This window comes from Plenodomus lingam (genome assembly GCF_022343315.1).
Source record: "Plenodomus lingam strain CAN1 chromosome Unknown contig_3, whole genome shotgun sequence".
In the NCBI taxonomy this organism is placed as follows: Eukaryota; Fungi; Ascomycota; class Dothideomycetes; order Pleosporales; family Leptosphaeriaceae; genus Plenodomus; species Plenodomus lingam.
Window position 1 is genome coordinate 2301114 of NW_027093944.1, and position 18713 is coordinate 2319826.

The following is an 18713-nucleotide window of genomic DNA, read 5'->3' on the forward strand; positions in this document are numbered from 1 at the left end:
CCAAGAATAGACGCAGGAGCGGTTAACAAGGGCCGGCAACGCACATAAGTGTAGGGTCAACGTTGGAGCGACCCCACGCGCGCGCAATCCACTCCAACACTCGACTCCGCCAAGCACTACGACGTCGAGGCGCGACAAGATTGACGGCCGTCGCCCGACAGACACATTGCCTAGGCCGAGAGGGCTCCTTACAGCGCCATGTCGTCCTACCTAAACAATCTCCTCACGAACACGACATCACGATATAACAACCTTCGGCGCGAGCTCCTCTCTAGCGAAACAGACGGCGACACAGAAGACGACTCGCACCTCTCTCGAGTTCTCCGCGCATACTACACAGAAAAAGGCAGGCCATTCCCGCCATGGCTACCCCCCGACCCAAAAGCCCCGCAAGCAGCACCCGTCCAATTCGCGTCATCGTCTGGTCGCCAGCAAGGACAACCAGGAGGGCCCATGGGTCGCGGGGGAGGATTGAGCGATCTCTGGGATAACCCGGCGCCACAGCAGCCGCCACAACCTCAGTCGCTGCGCCGAGGACCTGGCGGACGAGGCGCTGGCTACAATCGCCCGGGCATGGGCAACTCCCTCACACCAGAACCACAGTCATTGGGCAGGCCACTACCAAGCCAGAGGGCTGGGAGCTATCAGAGTTCGCTTGGAGGAAACTCATCGACCGATGCATCACCACCACCAAGCTCAGGAGGGGGAACGTCAGCGCAGGAAAGGCTCAAGGCCAGGCTATGGGGCTCCGGGAGGTCAACCAGCCCAGCCGCACGAACCAACTCTCAGGAGTCAGTCAGCACGGCTCCCTCAGGCGCGCGCAGTCCATACGAGCAACGAGGCTCACAAGGCGGGCGAGCACCCCATCTTGACGAGCGCAGCAACAGCTATGGAAGCAGTGGCGGTGGCGGTGGCGGTGGGAGACAGCAAGGCGGAATGTCTGCGAACTCGCCTTGGACTGGAAACGAAGACCCATACGCTGCCCAAGGGGGCGGAGGATATGGCGGCGGCGCCCCTCAGCGCGGGCCGCAAGGCGGGCGCGTCGGTCTGCCCAGTGGACCGCGCATGCGGTGATCAATATTCACATATAACTACTAGGTATTTAATATCATCGGGCGCATGGGGGGAGTTTATTGCATTTGCTGGCATTGCATGCTGGGGGCCTGCGGCGTGGAACGGCGTCTACCATGTGTTTGGGCAGGGTAACCGACCTGCAGAGTTGCTACTCAGCTTCACATTGGCGAAATCAAACAAATTCATAAGATACTGGCAGTGACTCCCTCTAGACTGTTGCGGACCATATTTGCTCCCGAAACAAGCTCCGTGGTTTGTCGCCGCCGTCGCGCCGCAAACCCCCCTCGCACAGCCACAGCCCAACGTCATACGCTGCCGACTAGCTCCCAGCTCTTAAACATCCCGTCGTCACCTGTAACGAGTTGCGCCGGCCAAAGAAGGGCGAGTCCTGTCCACCTGATTATTGACAAACTTCCTACTTATTTCTGTGTGTTCGTGCCAATACTCCTAACCACTCTGAGTCTCCAGCACGTAGATTGTCTTTGATCGAGCTACACTGTCATCGCGCATTACTGCAACTGGGAGTGATTGATTGTCTTGCCCCGCATGGCTACTTCGGCGCAGACCCCCCCGTCGCCCTCCGCCAGCTTCTATGACCTTAGTGATGATGAAGAGGGCGAATACAACACCATCAGACACACAAGCAGTGGCAAGGGCGTAAAGCTACTGTACACCAAAAGCAAAGTAATTCCATCCTTCTCTCGACCCCGAGTGGCGTGAACGACGTCTGATATGTGCAGGTCTATGTCCACCCATCGCCTTCTTCCAGAGACAATATCCCAGGCTTCGTAGCCCTCGTGCAGCAGAAGTCTGCCAAAAACTCCAACGATGCACGCCCCGCCTCCTCGTCATCTGCACGAAGCCTCAACGCGTCCTCGCTGCTGCTAGCCTGGGTTCCCGAGTCCAGCCTCGGGGACGCATACGACACCTATGTGAAAGTGGATCTCTCAGACTCGTCATCTCCACCAAAGCAGTCATACCTCGTACCGCCACCGCCCACCACATCGACACACAGTGTGACGCCCGGATATGCATTTGCGCTGCCAGTCAGCGAAATTTATTCTTTACTGGTACGACCACCAAGTATTGGATGGTGGTTTGGAAGTGTGGTAGTCAATACCAAGGCCGGCGACAGCTTCCCAGCATTATTCTTTCATGACAGTGAATGTCAGTCTACCATCATGCAGAGGAAGAAGCTGGCAAAGGAAAGTTTTGATCCATTTGGGGATGGCGGAGGTATGTTCTGGGGCGGCGATGAGGTTTTGAGATGGCTCAAGAGATACGTCACCGTGGAACGATCTGGAGCCGACCCTAGCATCTACCTGATTGACCCAACCGAAGAAGACAAGCGATCCTTTGGCAAGGACGCTGTGAAACGAAGGAGCGCCGAAGGGAAATCTGGTGAAGCTTCTTCCTCGCAGCAAGCGGGAAAGAGGGATGGTGGCATGGATCCTGTTACCAAAGCGCTCAAAGAAGCAAGATGGAATTTCTTGGAGAAGCTGAGTCAGGTCACAACCTTCACCAGGAGGACGGCTCAAGCTGTGGCCGACAATCCAAAGGTGCCGCCACAGGTGAGACGCCTCATCCAGAATCCAGAAGTTCAGACCCTACAAGAAGAGTTCGACAGCGCACGGCTATATTTGGCAAGGTGGGCTATGGGCATTGCCGAACAAAGCGAACGCGATCGAAATCAACGAATATGGACTGCAAAGGATGTTCTGGCCATGGAACAAGGCGAATTGGGCGACTTTGAGATTTTGGACATGGATAAGATGACCATGGCTGATCGCCGGAAGCCTGTAACTTTATCCGAGTGGAAAGGATTTTTCGACACCAAAGGCCGATTACAGCTGACCCCAGATGAGGTCAAGGATCGCATCTTTCACGGTGGTCTGGATCCGGACGATGGCGTACGCAAGGAGGCGTGGTTGTTCCTGCTTGGAGTCTACGAGTGGGACAGCTCAGAGGAAGAACGACGCGCAAACATCAACAGCCGACGAGACGAATACATCAGACTCAAGGGTGCATGGTGGGAACGGATGGTCGAAGGCAACCAGAACGAGGAGCAAGAAGAGTGGTGGAGGGAGCAGAAGAACAGGATAGGTTCGTGTTACCACGCAAGTCGTCTTTCTGAACATCTTGGCTGACTTTTCCCAATTCTATGGGGTTCGTTGTGTAGAAAAGGATGTGCACCGAACCGATCGCAATATTCCAATCTTCGCAGGCGAAGATATTCCGCATCCTGAGCCCGACTCGCCGTTTTCTGATGTTGGCACCAATGTCCATCTTGAGCAGTTGAAGGACATGCTTCTCACGTACAATGAATACAACAAAGACCTTGGCTACGTACAAGGCATGAGTGATCTACTTGCACCCATCTATGCAGTCATGCAAGACGATGCAGTCGCGTTCTGGGGTTTTGTCTGTTTCATGGATCGAATGGTCAGTGTGGACGAAGAACTGTGACCAAGGAATAGAAACTGACTTTATAGTAGGAGCGAAACTTCCTGCGAAACCAGTCTGGTATGCGCATGCAACTCACCACACTGGACCACCTAGTTCAGATCATGGATCCTAAGCTGTACCTCCATCTCCAGTCTGCTGAATCTACAAATTTTTTCTTCTTCTTCCGAATGTTACTTGTCTGGTACAAGCGAGAATTCGAGTGGCCAGATGTTCTACGGCTGTGGGAGTCATTATGGACCGATTACTATAGTAGTAACTTCCACATCTTCATTGCACTTGCTATCCTGGAAAAGCATCGAGATATAATCATGGCTCATCTAAAGCACTTCGATGAGGTGCTGAAATATGGTAAGCTTTGGAATCGTTATACTGAAAACAACACTGAGGCTGACATCTCATAGTAAACGAGCTCTCAGGCACCATAGACCTCGAGTCAACTCTTGTCCGCGCCGAGTCCCTCTTTAAAAGGTTCCAGCGAACAGTTGAGACCATCGATAAGAAGGGCAACTTCCCATCAGCACCACAAGCAAGGCAACGCAAACTAGCTGCTGCACTGGTGTCCGGACCAGGCTCAGGTCCTAGCACAAGCCCCAAGTCCTCCTCATCGAATGAACAAGGCGCCGCTTCAGGTACAGACAACGGCAAACAAGTAGGGGAAGAGCAGTCGGGTGAAGTGAAGGTCATTAGTCCTGAATTGCGTGCTCTACTTAGTAGGAAAATAGAGAAGCTCGACAAGGAAACAGTCGTCGAGTATGGTGGTGGCATTGGCAAATAGCTTTGTATGCTTCACATGGCGTTTTGGGGAACGTGGGGTTGTTCAAGGTCGAACAGTCATCGAAGGTCAGGTTTGCCATTTGGTCATCAACAGCTCACATGCAGCGTCTTCACATTCACCTCATTCTCACTTCACATTTCGGTATAATTTGACACCTCCACGGCTCTCATATCTGACTCCGACTCTACATTTAGATGTGTTCTTGTAAATCTTTGTCAAGTTTCCAAAGTACACGTATCATCTAATTCACGTTTTGTTTTGTTTGGTCGAACCGCACACTTCACACCAGAGTGAAGCGCCAAGCCATGACCACCGCACTTTTCTAGGTAACAGCAGTGACCCGACGCTGACCACCACACATCCACAAAAAATCATTTCCATCGCTTACTGAATCACTTTTCCACTAGCCACACACAGAGCGATTCGCACTTCTCACATCCTCGCCCTCGCAAGAAGTTATATCATCGCCCCAAGCGGGGTCATCTCCAACCTCACACTTTTAGGGATCACTACAGGATGATTTGTTTCAATGGGCCGTGGTCAAGGGACCTTGAGAGCTTGAAGAAATCTGTGCAGTCGATGCCGGATCAGTACAAACCCTCCATCGCCAGCGCATCCAAAGCTACCCTCGAAACGATCTGCAACCCCGATGTGCTCCATCTATGGGAGACAGACTCGGACATCGACAACCTTCTACAACTGACCTCCGTAGTCGCCAAAATATGTGACCTCGGTGTGCGCAAACAAAAGGGTGTCGAGTCGCAGGATGGCAGTATGTTCATCCTGGTCGAAGAGAAGGAAGGCCGAAACAACTTTGGGCGTGTCTGCCAGCTGATCGAGTACCTGACCGGTGCAGATGGTAAAATGCACCTAGAAGGCACCGTTGTCTCCTTTGGCAAGATCGTCATCGTTCGTGGCTGGGACAATACCATCTTAAGTGGCCAACAAGAAGCCATGGACAAGACCATCAAGCGTATAAATATCGCCCTCGAGCGTGTCTTCAAACTTGGAAATTTGAGCGGGGATAAGAAGAAGATTGTGTGGCATCACGGGCCAGTGGTTCATTTTCTCTTATCATGGATCGCCAGAACAACGCCCACACTGCGTTCTTGCCTCGCTGGCGTAACAATCACTGGAGCCTTTGACCTAACAAACAGCATCTCACCCTCGCCCGCTGGCCGCACAAACACACTCGCTGCCCTTGATCGTCTGGAGTCGTATGCCAAGAGACTTAGAATTCCCGTAGTCCTCCTTGATGCATCTTCTCAATCCATCACAGGCGACTATCTAGCGACTTATATGTACTTTCACGCCTACTACATCAACACCTTCCTCCCTTCCTCCCTCTCCCGTCCCCATCTCCACAAAGCCCAAGACGAACTCATTACCTTTGCATTCCGCCTGCGTGCCGCCAGTGAAGGCCGGTATGGTAGCGACGTCGTCCGCCAAGTACAGAAACATCTCGATGCGAGCACTGCTCGCCACTGGGCAACCGACTGCATCAACAAAGCCAGCTACACAAAGGAAAAATGCAGAGCTGCCGGCCGCGAAGAAGCTATACACCATGCCGTCATCCTAGCTGATGCTCCATTCGCACGCTTCAGCTTTTCCGGCCTCATTACCAGCAGCCGCAATGGCAGTTCCAACACTGACGGTGTCTTGGGAAAAGGGATCCCAGCCCTCGCCCGCCTCTCCATTGGTCCTGCCTCGCCCTCCTCCTCCATCCAAACCCACAACCTTGCCATTCCCATCTGCATCTCCTATCAAAACCGGAAAATCCGCCCCGCCAACCCGTCACCCTTGTACATCCTGATCCCTAGGCCCGACCAAGACGCAGACAAAGTCTGTGCACGGATTCAGGGACTCATGATGGCGGTGCTTGAGCGCGTGCGGCAAGAACACGGGAATCCTGTGCTTGGGGGGAAGGAGAGGCGTATGTGGGAGAGTGTTAGGAGGGCGTGTGTGTGGGCGTTTGAGGGGTGTGAAGACAAGTGTCCAGCTGGAGTGGAAGAGAAGATGGCGTTTGTGAGGGATAAGTTGGGGCAGGGGACGTGGAGATGTGCGTTGTTTGACAAACAGGATAAGGTGAGTGCTGGTGGTGCGGTCGCCGGAAATGCTGGTACAAATGCAAATGCAAATGCCGCTGCGGGGATAGTGGGAGGTGGTTTTGGAGTCGCTGGGCCTACTAATCCTGCTAGTGCTGGACAAGCTGTGCAAGAACCAGTTCGGACTTATGGGTTTGGACAAGGCACACAGCAGAGTATGGGCACATATGGTACTGCTGGCCTCACAAACGGATTCCAGGGCACTGCGGGACCGGTACAACAAACCCCAACCCTGGGATTTGCGCCTCACTCGCACATGCAAGGCCACGCTCACGCTCAGACTTCTGGTGCTGGTGCTGCTAACGACCCGGCTGTGTATCAGAATTACACTCAACCGCAGCCTCAACTCCAACACCAGTACCAAAACCAACCCCAACCTCACCCACTCACCCAATCATCTCTAAGTCCGCCCTTCACACACCAGTCACTACCACCACCACGGCCAATGCCACAGCAGCAGGGACCATACCAGCCACACCAGCATCAGCAACAACAACTCCACAATCAGCCACACGGACACGGACACGGACACCCACAACAACACCACCAACAGCAATACCAACACCACCAGCAACAGCACTATCTAAACCCCAACCTCACCGCCCCTTCCCGACGAGCTACAGCGCCGTTTCAGCGCACAGGGGAACTGTGGTGATTGCGATGTTGTAATTATATGGACGAGTGTTATACATTACAGCACTGTACGCTACAGGATAGCCGTCATACGATGGAACCTGGTTAATAGCGAGTCGAGACTGATTAAATGGCGGGACTCGTGTGGGCGTGATGGCGAAGCTGTTGGAGTGTGGTGTAGGGAGTGAATGATTAGAATTTTGAGATTGGACATTGGACATTGGAGAGTCGCAGTTTGAGCGGTTGGAGTGCGAATGTGAGTCCAGGGGTAACCGAGTTGATTTGAGTGTTTTTCTGCTGGATTTTTTGCATGTTGCTTTTTGTATTCTCGAGTTTCTAGGCCTCAGTTTTCTACTTGATGTCAGGCATATTGGGTATACCGTAGGAAACAAAAAGGCCTTAATACTATTCCTCCAACATCTAGGATTGGCATTGCGCTGAGTACTAGGTTAAACCATGACTGGTTTATTTCTCCTCGAGTACATATATTGCACCAATGTACTCGAACCTTCAAAACGACAATTCGCCTGAATAAATAGTTCAGATGTTCCAATCCCTGTCTTCGCGTGGCCAAGGCCAGCGATGCGTGTTCACAGGCGGGTAATAGCTGCTTGCAGCATATGCGGCTCGAGCTTCTTTGTCGTTGTGCTTCTTCTTCACAAGAGGGGCGAACTCGGCAGCGGAGATCTAGCTGGATATCTTCAAGCAATGGAGGGTGGACCCTGGAACAAAGTCTCGCTGGGCTACGAAAGCAGCGATATACCTATTCGGTGTTGATTTTATGCCACCGTGGCTGGGTCAGGTAATAGTTGGAGTGGATGTATTCTGCCGTCTCATTGATGTTCTGATCTTTTTTGCATAGTCGTTTGGTTCTCTTGGCATTCTTTTCTAGCATTGCGGAATCTCGGGTTTATCATCGGCGGCTCGAATGAAGCTCTTGTCCTCGTCGGCTACGGGGCCCGACGACCATTGCGCAACGACGAAGCATCTTGTAGGGTGATGGCAGCCGTGGTCGCCAGATATAGCATGGAGCAAGACAGAAAAGATTTCCTCCTCACAAACCACAAGATTGCGAAGACCAAATACTGAGATCCAGGGACCGAGTATGAAAGCGTGCTGGTCTTTTCGTGTTCTGCCCTCAGTCTTCAGCGGGGGAATCTTGGTTCGTGACCGACTCTGCCACGTTTTCATCTCCCGATCCAACACCAGCAGCGGCCTTCTTGGCTTGATCTCTTGCCTTCTTCTTCAACTTCTTCTCCCTGTTCCTTCGTGTTCTCTTCTCTCTTTCTGCCTCTTCTTTCTCTTGCGCCACCCTCTCTCTCTCGCTCTGTTTTTCTTTTCTAGCCTGCAGCTTCTTCCTGATGGCGATGCGCGTCTTCTTGTTCTTCCGTGTCCGCTTGTGCGCCTTGTCCTCTACCGTGACGAGGGTCGGAGGATGGCCGACCAGGACCTCCTTCTTCATCCCTGTGGCTGAAATCGTACGCACCTTCCATGGGAGTGCGCAACCCGGCCATGGCTGGCGCGACAGCTCTATTACTGTCTGCCCGCTTATGGCAGCTACCTGGAGCGTAGCTTCCTCGTCGCTTGTCGGATCATCGGCGAAGTAGTAGGTCAGGGGCCTTTTGGTCAAGATGCTAGGCTCTCCTACTTGGGCTCCTGGGGAAGAGAGGCGAATCTTTTGGGTGGTTGGAGGAGCATTCAAGGGCGCGGCGAAGAGTCGTAGTTCAGCCTCGTCATCGTCGCTAGGTGGGGCATCATCGACGCGGTCTGCAAGATCGTGATCGGTAGCAGTAGTGTTGGTGGTAGTATACGTAAAATCTGTCTGTATCTTTGCGCGCAGGAGCTCTTCGAAGGCCGGGTCAGGTGACGATCGCGGCGACGATGACGGCGACTGTAGGTCTTCACGACGTACACTGTGTCCAGTCAGCTCAGGATGCAGGTTTGCCGACACAGCGGGGCGGTGAGAAAAGAATTACCGTTGTGCTCCCGCGAGGTGAAACATGGTGCCCAAGCCACGTGAGGCAGCGATAGCAATTTCTTTCTTTTTTTTTTCACCTGGGCGGGCGGGTCAAGGTTGCTGACCGGCTAGAGAGAAGAATTGAAGAATTGAAGCTTGTGTAGTTACTTGGACATCGGCCAGAAGACGGGAGATCGGCAACAGCCTTGGCCGCCCGCTAAGCTAGGCACTTCCAAGGTTTGTACTTGAATCGTACCGTGCCGTGTTGCTCTCCTAATCTCGATTGGATTGCCCACGTCATCCCAAGATTCTCGGAGACGAGACATTCTTCTTTTCTTGGTCGCAGCCGGTGCTGGGTGCGTACAGTACAATACACAGACTCGTCACTTGACACATTCCAGAGACCTTTCCAGTGGGGAACGCAGGCCAAGAGTCTCCGCCTTATCCTCGCTCACTTGCTCAGCCAGGCAACCCGCTGTCCAACGGCTCCAGCAGACACCCCCTGATTCGCCAACTCCTGTAGCGGCCCATGCCGTTTCGAGACCTCGTGCACAGCGAATTGAATCCTTCTGCAAGACGGTGACGGGGTTGGAGCACAGAACACCGTTTCGTCTCCACCCGAGGGGCAGAGGGGAGGGGGCGGCAGCCATGTCTAACACCAATCGAGGCCATGCCAATCGAGTGCATACCGGTAGTACATACGACCTACAGGCCCTTTCCATTTGCCTGCCGAGTCCAGAATCCGATTGTCTTCCGCGGCTGCCACACGTTCTGATGTCGCGTTTGTTTGTTGCCACTGACGCTGTAGATATCTGTTGAGAACAGCACTCATATTCTACCAGAGAAGAATTTCCTTTACCGGTACCTAGACTGTGTACACACATAAGGTTCTGGTCATGCGATAGCATCAGTCAAAAAAAAAAAAACCACATACCCTCCCTCCCTCCCTTCCCCCACCTCCCGTCGCCATGCCCACACCATTTCCCGAGGCCGCTCGTGAGCGCGACCTGCATCGGTCGGTACACCCGCCTAAATCGTGTGTGTCTATCCTGCTATGTGAGGGGAACTGACGACCGTGTCCGCCAGATATTATAGGCCCTGGTTGGACGCGAAGAGCCTCGTCGATGCTGATGGCAGCGGAAAAAAGGGCTTGACGTACGAGGGCTACCGTCCAGAGGCTGGCCGCGACAGGAGCCTGACGGCCTTTGCGCAGCTTGCGACGCTTCGTTTGAACGCCAGGCGGGCCATGGTGTCGCTCATCGACTCGAACCGCCAGTACATTCTAGCCGAGGCCACACGCACCCTTTCCCTCTTCACGCCAACGGCCGAAAACCCAGAGGACGAGGTCTGGCTGGGAAACGCCATTTTGAACAAGACGGACGCCGTCTGCTACCACACTTTCTCGTCCACGTATACGGCCAAGGAAGCCGATGGCGGCACCTACACGGCGGAAGCCATGGTCATTCCCGACTGTCGCCTGGACCCTCGCTTCGCTGACAAGGACTACGTCAAGGGCGAGCCCGGCGTTCGATTCTACGCTGGTGTGCCCATTGTCACCAAAGCAGGCCACCGCATCGGCGTCTATGCCATTTCTGATGAGCACCCGCGCGAGGGCATTAGCGCTGCTGAATTGCGCTTCATGGCCGACGTGGCAGCCGCCGTCATGGAGCACCTCGAGCTGGCCAAGGACAGCCTTGACCGTAGCAAAGGAGAACGTATGGTCCGTGGCCTGACGCAGTTCATTCAGCGTTCTTCTGTCCAAGATTCGCGTGACGATGCCGGCAACAGGCCCTCGACCATGGACAAGCAGACCGAGAATGCCCGTCTCCAGACCTTGGATGAGGAGGAAGAATTGCCTTCCACCGTGATCCAAGCGGCCAAGAAGCAGGCACAGCGTAAACCTGATCATCAGTCGGACGTCACGCGCGTATTTCAACGAGCAGCTCGCATCATGCGGCAGAGCACTGAGGCAGATGGTGTAGTCTTTTTCGACACATCGGCTGCCAGTATTGAAGTCCATCTCCATGAAGCCAGCCGACATGTAGGGAGCAGCGATGAGAGCGGAACACATAACACCTCGGACATTGATACCGGTGATTCCATGGCGACCTCGCGCAGGAAGCGTCAAGAGGAGATCATAGCAGATCGAGCAACGGATAATCCGCTGCTCAACGCAAAACCTTGTCCGGTGGCAGGGCTGTCATTGCGAGAAGGCATCGCCGCACTAGTTCATACAGATTTTGCTTTTACGGAATCTGCCATGGAAAGATATATCCAGAAATATCCTTTTGGCAAGTTCTTCAACTACAGCGATGAAGGAATTGGCATCAACAGTTCAGATGAAATATCCGAGAAATCCGAAACTGACCAGTCTGACCGCAACATGCCCGCATCGCCCACGGGCGCCAAGTCGTCGTCAGCGGCCAAGAAGTCTAGGAAAAGGCGTGAAAGGTTTATTCCTATGGAATTCCTCCAAGTGCTGCCCAACGTGCGGACTCTCATCTTTCTACCAGTATGGGATCCTGCCTCTGAACGGTGGGTAGCGGGGGGCTTCATTTGGACTACTCAAGCGGGAAGGCTCATGAGCCCCGAGAATGAGCTGCCATATCTGCAAGCCTTCGGAAACAGCATAGCAAGTGAGATTGCACGTCTTAGTGCGCAAAGGGCCGACCGCGCCAAAACCACATTCATTGCATCTATTTCTCATGAATTGCGTTCGCCGCTGCATGGCATTCTCGGCTCAGTCGAGTTCCTCCGCGATACGGTAGCAAACGCTTATCAAGAATCACTGGTCTCCTCTATAGAAACATGTGGAAAGACGCTTCTCGATACGATTGATCATGTTCTCGACTACGCCAAGATCAACAAATTGCGCGACGCAACTTCAAAGAAGAAGCAAAGGGGCGAAGGGCGATCGAAGAGACTTCCAGCCGACAACTCTATCCTGGGAGTCACTGCTGATTTCGATGTGGCGCAACTCGTAGAAGAAGTCTGCGACACGGTCTGCACTGGGCACACCTTCCGGAAAACTAGTAATATCAGCAGATCTGCAATTTACGATCAAGCAGAGAGTGCCATGGCAAACGGCGCGAGAACTCCCGGAAGCGATGGCATTCTTCTCGAGGGCCGAGACACTCATGGCTCGGTCGCTGTGTCTCTGATTGTTGAACCACGGGCCAGTTGGATAGTACGCTCACAACCTGGCGCTCTCCGACGCATTGTGATGAATCTACTTGGCAATGCGCTCAAGTATACCGATTCTGGCTACATTGCGATAGATATGGTTCAGGCCAACAGTTCGCCTCATTCGGTCAAGCTCTCTCTGAGTGTACAAGACTCTGGCCGAGGCATGTCGGTCGATTATCAGAAATCGAAACTGTTTTCGCCTTTCAGCCAAGAAGACCCCTTCAGTTCTGGTACTGGCTTGGGACTAAGTATTGTCAAGCAGATCGTGGAGTCACTTAAGGGAGAGATTGAAGTTCGCAGTGCCATTGGCGAGGGTACTACCATCAAGGTATCGGTGCAGCTGCCAACTGGGCAAAGCGAAACTATCCAGAATCCGGATCTTCTTGCTTGTCCCAAAGTCTTGAAGGGAACGCGTGTCAGCATCATCTGTGAGTCGGATACACGGTCGATTGCACGAGGGCTGAAGACCAAGGCCTCCATGGTGAATGCTTGCAGGGGGCTTGGAATGGACATTACCAAAGACGCTGGCGCCGACACATGCATCTCCGACGTGGAATTTCTGCTCACGGACTCGCCGTCCCTCGATCAGTTGATACACAAGGCGGGTGCAAGCAGAGTCAACAAAGCGCCGCTATCCGTTGTCTGCATCTGCACAGATACAGGAGAGAGGACGAATGTGGAGTCACGACTAGGCCGACAAATTGAAGCACTGGGTTGGGTAGCAGAGATAGTCACGCAACCGTAAGTCCATTCAGAACCCACACAAACCAGATCTAACACCACTCTAGCTGCGGTCCCCGTAAGCTAGCCCGCGCCCTTCTCCAATGCCAGAAGCGCGCCTCCACCCACCACACTGAACGCCCGATTTCCCGCTCCTTGAGCACCGCAATCGTGCAACAACTCCAAACGCTCGCACCACCTGGTAGCCACATATCCCGCAGCCTCAGCGACGCCTTTTCCCAAGACGTATCTAAAATGTACACCATGAACTCCACCATGGATTCCCCACCCACCTCCCACGCGTTCCCTTCCACCATAACACCCACATCCCCCATCCGCACCGAGACGGGCGAATACTTCTCCCCACGCGTCCTTCTCGTCGACGACAACGCTATCAATCTTAAGCTGCTCGTCGTCTTTGCCAAACGACAAAATTTACGCTACGCCGAAGCCACCAACGGCCTCGAAGCCCTGGAAATTTACAAATCAGAAGCCCTCTCCACCACGCCTCCCACACGACCGTTTGACTTTGTGCTCATGGATCTGAGTATGCCGGTCATGGATGGGTTGACGAGTACGCGGCAGATTCGGCAGTTTGAGGTCAAAAGTGGGTTGCAGAAATCGCACATTGTGGCGCTTACGGGGCTAGCAAGTGCGCAAGATCAGAGGGATGCACAGGAGGCGGGTGTGGATATGTATCTTGTTAAGCCGGTCAAGTTTGCGGATATCAAGAGGATTTTCGGGGGGAAGTAGGGTTGTGATGGAATTGATTGAGTGAGGAATAGTTTGATGGAGGAACTTTTAGGTCATGTTTAGACTGTATATTTATGCATTGCGATTGGCGTTGGCGTTGGCGATGGGGGTGGTTGTTGATCGTTAGCGCTGGCGTTGGGGCAAGGCATTTGGCATAAGCATAAGCGGAGGTTTCATATCTTCTTTTTTTTCCAGGGAGGAACGGTTGCCTGACTTCGTCTACATTGGTTTGTGAGAAGGATGCAATTACTCAAAACTTGCCAGAACGACAATTACGTATGCTATTGGACCTATAGCTAGGGAAAGAAAAGGCGCGTGTCGTTGGATTTAGGCTCAAAGATACCAAGTCCGAAGACCGAGCTCCGTCATCGCCGACAACAAAAGCCGTCATCCTTGCGGAACCTCGTTCCGATCCAACATACAACCTTCCCCCAGCTCTCCTCCCAATCGTCTGGATCTCCGCACACGCCATGTTCCTCACGCGTCTCCCTCGGGCACCAACGACACAGACAGTCCGGAAATTCTCCAGTATAGCCTCACGCCGACAAGTAACAATACCGTATACGCAGACATGTCCCTCCCCAACCTGCGAATGCGCTGCGATGCCGCCAGACCTCGATATCGATCGCAAGTCGCCGCTATTAAACACAATGGCTGCATACGCTGAGCACGTTGTTATTTGTACCGGAAAGGAGGACTGGGCCAGCAATATTGCGCAGGAGGAAGGCGAGACGGGTGATTTCGTCAACGGGATCAAAGGTATCATTGGCAAAGGCGGCGTCGCATTCGATGTAGGTGCGTCCCCTAACCCTCCACCCTCCACCCTCCACCCTTCCACGAAGAAGAGAGAAAATTTGCCTCCTAAGAACAATACCAAAAGAAAAAGCTGACACATCAACCCCCCCTCTCCTCCCACACAGCCCTTCACAAACATCCTCCTCACCGCCTCCTCCCTCCCCAAATCCAACCCCCAAAACACAACAACCGCCCTCCTCTTCCCGAGCTTCCAAAAACTCAAAAACATGCCCAACTCCCAACCCGCCCTCTCAAACTTCGCCTCCGCCTACCTCAAACCAACTTCCCTCCACCCCTTCCACACCGCCCTCACCCCGGCCCAAAAGCAAAATCTCACCCGCAACCCCGCATGCGCTTCTACCCTTCCCAAACCTGATCCCATCACCACCCCAACCATTCTCATCTGCGGCCACGCCTCCCGCGACTCCCGCTGCGGCACCCTCGGTCCCATATTGCAATCTGCATTCCGCACGCATCTCGCGCGTCGCAGCTGGACCGCCGACGTCGCACTCATTAGTCACATTGGCGGCCACAAGTATGCCGGCAACGTGATTTTTTACGTTCCGCCGGGGATGGCGGGGAATGCGTTGGCTGGGTGTGGGATTTGGTATGGGAGGGTGGGGACGGCGGAGGTGGAGGGCTTGGTGGAGGAGACGTTGGGGAGGGGGAGGGTGGTGGTGGATTTGCTGAGGGGTGGGGTTAGACAGGGTGGGGGGGATGTCGGGAGGATTGTTGAAGCGCAGGTTAGGAGGGATAGGGGTGAGGGGGAAGGGGAAGGGGGGTTGAGGTTGAGGCCTAGGGCGAGGGGGTGAGGATTCGAAGTTTGTTTACTGGGGGATGAAGTGCCTTGGTGTGGTGGAAAAGTGTAGACGTACATACAATGGATCACTTGATAGATATAGAGGATCCCTTTAGTCAAATAGTACACGGTATAAATACACAAACATTCCTCACTCTTCCAATCCCCAACCCACCACATCCCTCACTCACCCTCCCCTTTCCCCCTCCCCACCCCGCCTCCTCGGCCCAACAAAATTACACAACCCTCCCCCCTTAACAACAATAACATTCCAGCCCGCCGGCAACAACCCCCCAAGCATACCCTCTCCCTTCTCTGCCCCCTCCCCCATCTTCCAAACCTTACCCTCCCCCTTTGAAAACCACGCCTTCCCTTCCTCCGTCCGCAACAACTGCTTCAGCACAGATCGCGCCACCTCCTCACGCCTGCCCACCAGATGATCCGGCAGTGCCGCAATCTCAGCCTGAAACTTGCGTTTGCCGTTGACTTGGACGACGCAGGTGCGGGTAGTGAGGAGGTATGCAAGGCTGTCTAAATCAGGGGTGGGGAAGCCGGATGCAAATACAGTAGAGGAAATCTCGGGAGAATTGGATGCGGCAGGCGGGGATGTGGTGGCGGTAGTAGTGATGTTGTGTAAGTTGAACCAGGATTCTTCTGCGACGCCGGGCGCAATGGGGGCGAGCATGCGGACGAGTTGGGCGGTGGCGTGCCATTTGAGATAGGGGGTTGTTTGGGAGAGATGCGGGGTATCCCAGATGGTATTCGTGAGGGTCATGAGGTCGCTAACAATGGTATTCAGAGAATAGGTTTCGGTGTAGGATCTTGTGACGGTGAAGATTGTGCGTTGGGTTTCGGCCCAGAGGTGGGTTTCGCCTTCCGAAAGAGCGGGGAGGAGATTGTGTGGACTTGGGTAGAAGCTTGCATCGGATAGACTGGGGGATGTTGATATTCTTTTGAGAAGACCGCGGGAGGAGAGGTCCTCCAGGATGGAGAGGATGGCTGTGTCGGTTTCAACGGGTACGCGAAAGGTTTTAAAGTCGAGAACGGGGATCCAGAAGCCAGTGGAGAGACGGATTACGCGCTGTAGCCAGCGCTGGACACCAGTAATTTTCATCTCGTCCCATTCGAGCACGTCGCTAACAGGAGCTTGGAAGAGCATGTGTGCACGTGTAGCATCGGCGCCGTATTTTGCAATGGTGACTCCGGGGTCCACACCGTTGTATTTGCTCTTGGACATCTTTTCGTAGCTTTTGTTGGGCGTGAGACCAGTTGCCCTAATAACAGGTTTCGAGCGGTTCGTCAAATCAACTTCATCGGGTCGAAGGAACCGGCCCGTTGCGGGATCTGTGTATGTCTCCCCGTGCACCATGCCTTGAGTAATAAGCCGCAAGAAGGGCTCTCCATTGACCATTTTGCCCTGTGGCCAGGTAGATGTTGTGGCGAGGAACTTTGAAATGAAGCGGGCGTAAAGTAGATGCAGGATAGCATGCTCCACACCACCCACGTAGAGGTCCACTGGCATACCCGCATTTGCTTTATCTGGATCTACTAATGCCTCCTGGTTTTTCGGGTCGAGAAATCGGAAAAAGTACCATGACGAATCCATGAATGTGTCCATGGTGTCAGTCTCTCGTTCTGCAGCTGAGCCACATTTGGGGCAGCTGGTCTTTTTCCAGTTCTCATCTTCAGCCAGTGGATTGCCTTTTCTACCCTGGAAGAAGCTGTCTGGTAGATCAGGCAGCTTAACCGGGAGATCCTCCTCCGGAATAGCCACTGGACCGCAAGAGTCACAATGGATAATGGGAATGGGCGCTCCCCAGTAGCGCTGGCGACTGATCAGCCAGTCTCGCAACCTCCAGTTAGATGTCATACTGGCTGGTTGTCCGATACGTTGCAGGGCGTTCACAATCTTGGTCACGGCCTTTTCGGACCGCATACCTCCAAAACGCTCAACATCGGCAGCTACGAAGCCTCGACAAGTGACTGGCACGTCATCGTCTCCCGGAACTAGTGGCTTTGGTGATTTACCAGGCTTGACAGAAATGACAGTTTTGATTGGGTGGTCTCCCTCATTGGTGCGCCAGAATGCGTGGTCTCGAGTGTCGTGGCCAGGTACACCCATGACGGCGCCTGATCCGTAGTCATCCAGGACATATGGAGCAACATAGATGGGAATATGTGCATGGTCAGTGTTGATCAAGTTTGCAATCGGGTTCTTTGCGACAATGTCTGGAAGTCGATAGCCTTCTTTGGTGTCAGGCGGCAGATCGTTTGCTCGATCAATAAAGGAACGGAGAGCGTCGTCGTCTACCGTTAACTGCTGAACGATGGGATGACGCAGAGAGAGTGCAATATACTGCACACCAAACAAGGTATCTGCTCGGGTAGTAAAAACATCGACTGGTGCGAATTGTGTGCCAGTACTTGTCGACTCGACATTGAAGCATAGTTTTGTGCCTTCAGACTTTCCAATCCAGTTTCTCTGCATAGCCAGCACCTTTTCAGGCCATCTGCCATCTTTTGCCAAAGCATCCAGATCCTTCAGCAGAGGCTCTTGAAACTCTTTGATTTTCAAGAACCACTGCTTGAGCATGACTTTCTCGACCTTGGCCCCAGAGCGCCATGAACAGCCATTGGCGTCGACCTGTTCGTTTGCGAGGACCGTCTTATCCACGGGATCGTAGTTGACGAGGGACTCGGCCTGGTAGGCTAGACCGCGCTCGTGCAGCATAAGGAAGATGCGCTGGGTGTGTTTGTAGAAGTCGGGGTCGCATGTTCGAAGTTCCTGAGCCAGCTATCAGCCTGTGTTTCTCGTGCATTCGACTCCAGCAGTGCGCACACTATCCCAGTCCCATCGTCCACCCATAACGTGCATCTGGGCCTTCATGGCCTCGATGTTCTGCAGCGTCCATTTCTCAGGATGGACCCCTCGTTCGATTGCGGCATTCTCAGCAGGCAGACCAAAGGCATCCCAGCCGATGGGATGCAGGACCTTGTAGCCCTGCATATGCTTGTATCTTGCCAAGACATCGGATATGGTGTAGACTCGCAGGTGGCCCAGATGGAGGGTGCCAGAAGGGTAGGGGAACATGGGCAGAACATAGGCCTCTCCTCTGTCGATTGGGCGCAAATCATGCCAATTCGCCGCCAGCTTGTCCCAGTGCGGCTGCCATTTTGCAGTAAGCGCGTTCAACTGCACTTTTTCAGCGCGCTTGGGGCCGACGACATGAGGGCTCTTCCATCGTAACTGGGTGCAAGTTGGGCGCAAGAGAGCATGACGGGTCAAGGCAGGCCGCCAGCCTACACGGTGCAGACATGGGCTTGGCATTACCTGTTTGCATGCGCATGTCGTGAAGAAGAAGAAGAAGGAAGCTGGCGGCTGGACATGGATGGGTTTCCCAATTTTGGTGGAACAAAAAGTCTCGACTCGACCACGATGGGAAGTCGTCC

General features: G+C 53.7%; 7 protein-coding genes across 7 annotated transcripts; 5 read left to right on the forward strand and 2 right to left on the reverse strand.

Annotated features, from left to right (window-relative positions):
* Nucleotides 1–198: 198 nt before the first annotated feature.
* On the forward strand, nt 199–1074 carry IAQ61_008138 (uncharacterized protein; the record flags this gene model as incomplete). The annotated part of the gene is made up of 1 exon (XM_003840346.1): nt 199–1074. The coding sequence occupies one exon, from the start codon at nt 199–201 to the stop codon at nt 1072–1074; it is 876 nt and encodes a 291-aa protein (XP_003840394.1).
* A 340-nt stretch (nt 1075–1414) lies between these two features.
* Nucleotides 1415–4315, forward strand: IAQ61_008139 (uncharacterized protein; the record flags this gene model as incomplete). Its single annotated transcript, XM_003840345.2, has 5 exons — nt 1415–1758; nt 1815–3177; nt 3254–3516; nt 3570–3888; nt 3942–4315. The coding sequence occupies exons 1-5, from the start codon at nt 1621–1623 to the stop codon at nt 4313–4315; spliced, it is 2457 nt and encodes an 818-aa protein (XP_003840393.1). The 5' UTR covers nt 1415–1620.
* Nucleotides 4316–4831: 516 nt separating this feature from the next.
* IAQ61_008140 (uncharacterized protein) lies at nt 4832–7075 on the forward strand (the record flags this gene model as incomplete). Its single annotated transcript, XM_003840344.2, has 1 exon — nt 4832–7075. One exon carries the CDS (start codon nt 4832–4834, stop codon nt 7073–7075), a length of 2244 nt encoding a protein of 747 aa, XP_003840392.2.
* Nucleotides 7076–8191: 1116 nt separating this feature from the next.
* IAQ61_008141 (uncharacterized protein) lies at nt 8192–9055 on the reverse strand (the record flags this gene model as incomplete). Its single annotated transcript, XM_003840343.2, has 2 exons — nt 8192–8966; nt 9030–9055. The coding sequence occupies 2 exons, from the start codon at nt 9053–9055 to the stop codon at nt 8192–8194; spliced, it is 801 nt and encodes a 266-aa protein (XP_003840391.2).
* A 181-nt stretch (nt 9056–9236) lies between these two features.
* Nucleotides 9237–13669, forward strand: IAQ61_008142 (uncharacterized protein; the record flags this gene model as incomplete). Its single annotated transcript, XM_003840342.2, has 3 exons — nt 9237–10025; nt 10097–12937; nt 12985–13669. Exons 1-3 carry the CDS (start codon nt 9979–9981, stop codon nt 13667–13669), a joined length of 3573 nt encoding a protein of 1190 aa, XP_003840390.1. The 5' UTR covers nt 9237–9978.
* Nucleotides 13670–14139: 470 nt separating this feature from the next.
* IAQ61_008143 (uncharacterized protein) lies at nt 14140–15221 on the forward strand (the record flags this gene model as incomplete). Its single annotated transcript, XM_066097867.1, has 3 exons — nt 14140–14460; nt 14590–15012; nt 15213–15221. The coding sequence occupies 3 exons, from the start codon at nt 14140–14142 to the stop codon at nt 15219–15221; spliced, it is 753 nt and encodes a 250-aa protein (XP_065952364.1).
* Nucleotides 15222–15499: 278 nt separating this feature from the next.
* IAQ61_008144 (uncharacterized protein) lies at nt 15500–18663 on the reverse strand (the record flags this gene model as incomplete). Its single annotated transcript, XM_066097868.1, has 3 exons — nt 18103–18663; nt 15609–18048; nt 15500–15516 (listed from the first exon to the last, which is right to left on the reverse strand). Exons 1-3 carry the CDS (start codon nt 18589–18591, stop codon nt 15500–15502), a joined length of 2946 nt encoding a protein of 981 aa, XP_065952365.1. The 5' UTR covers nt 18592–18663.
* Nucleotides 18664–18713: the final 50 nt, after the last annotated feature.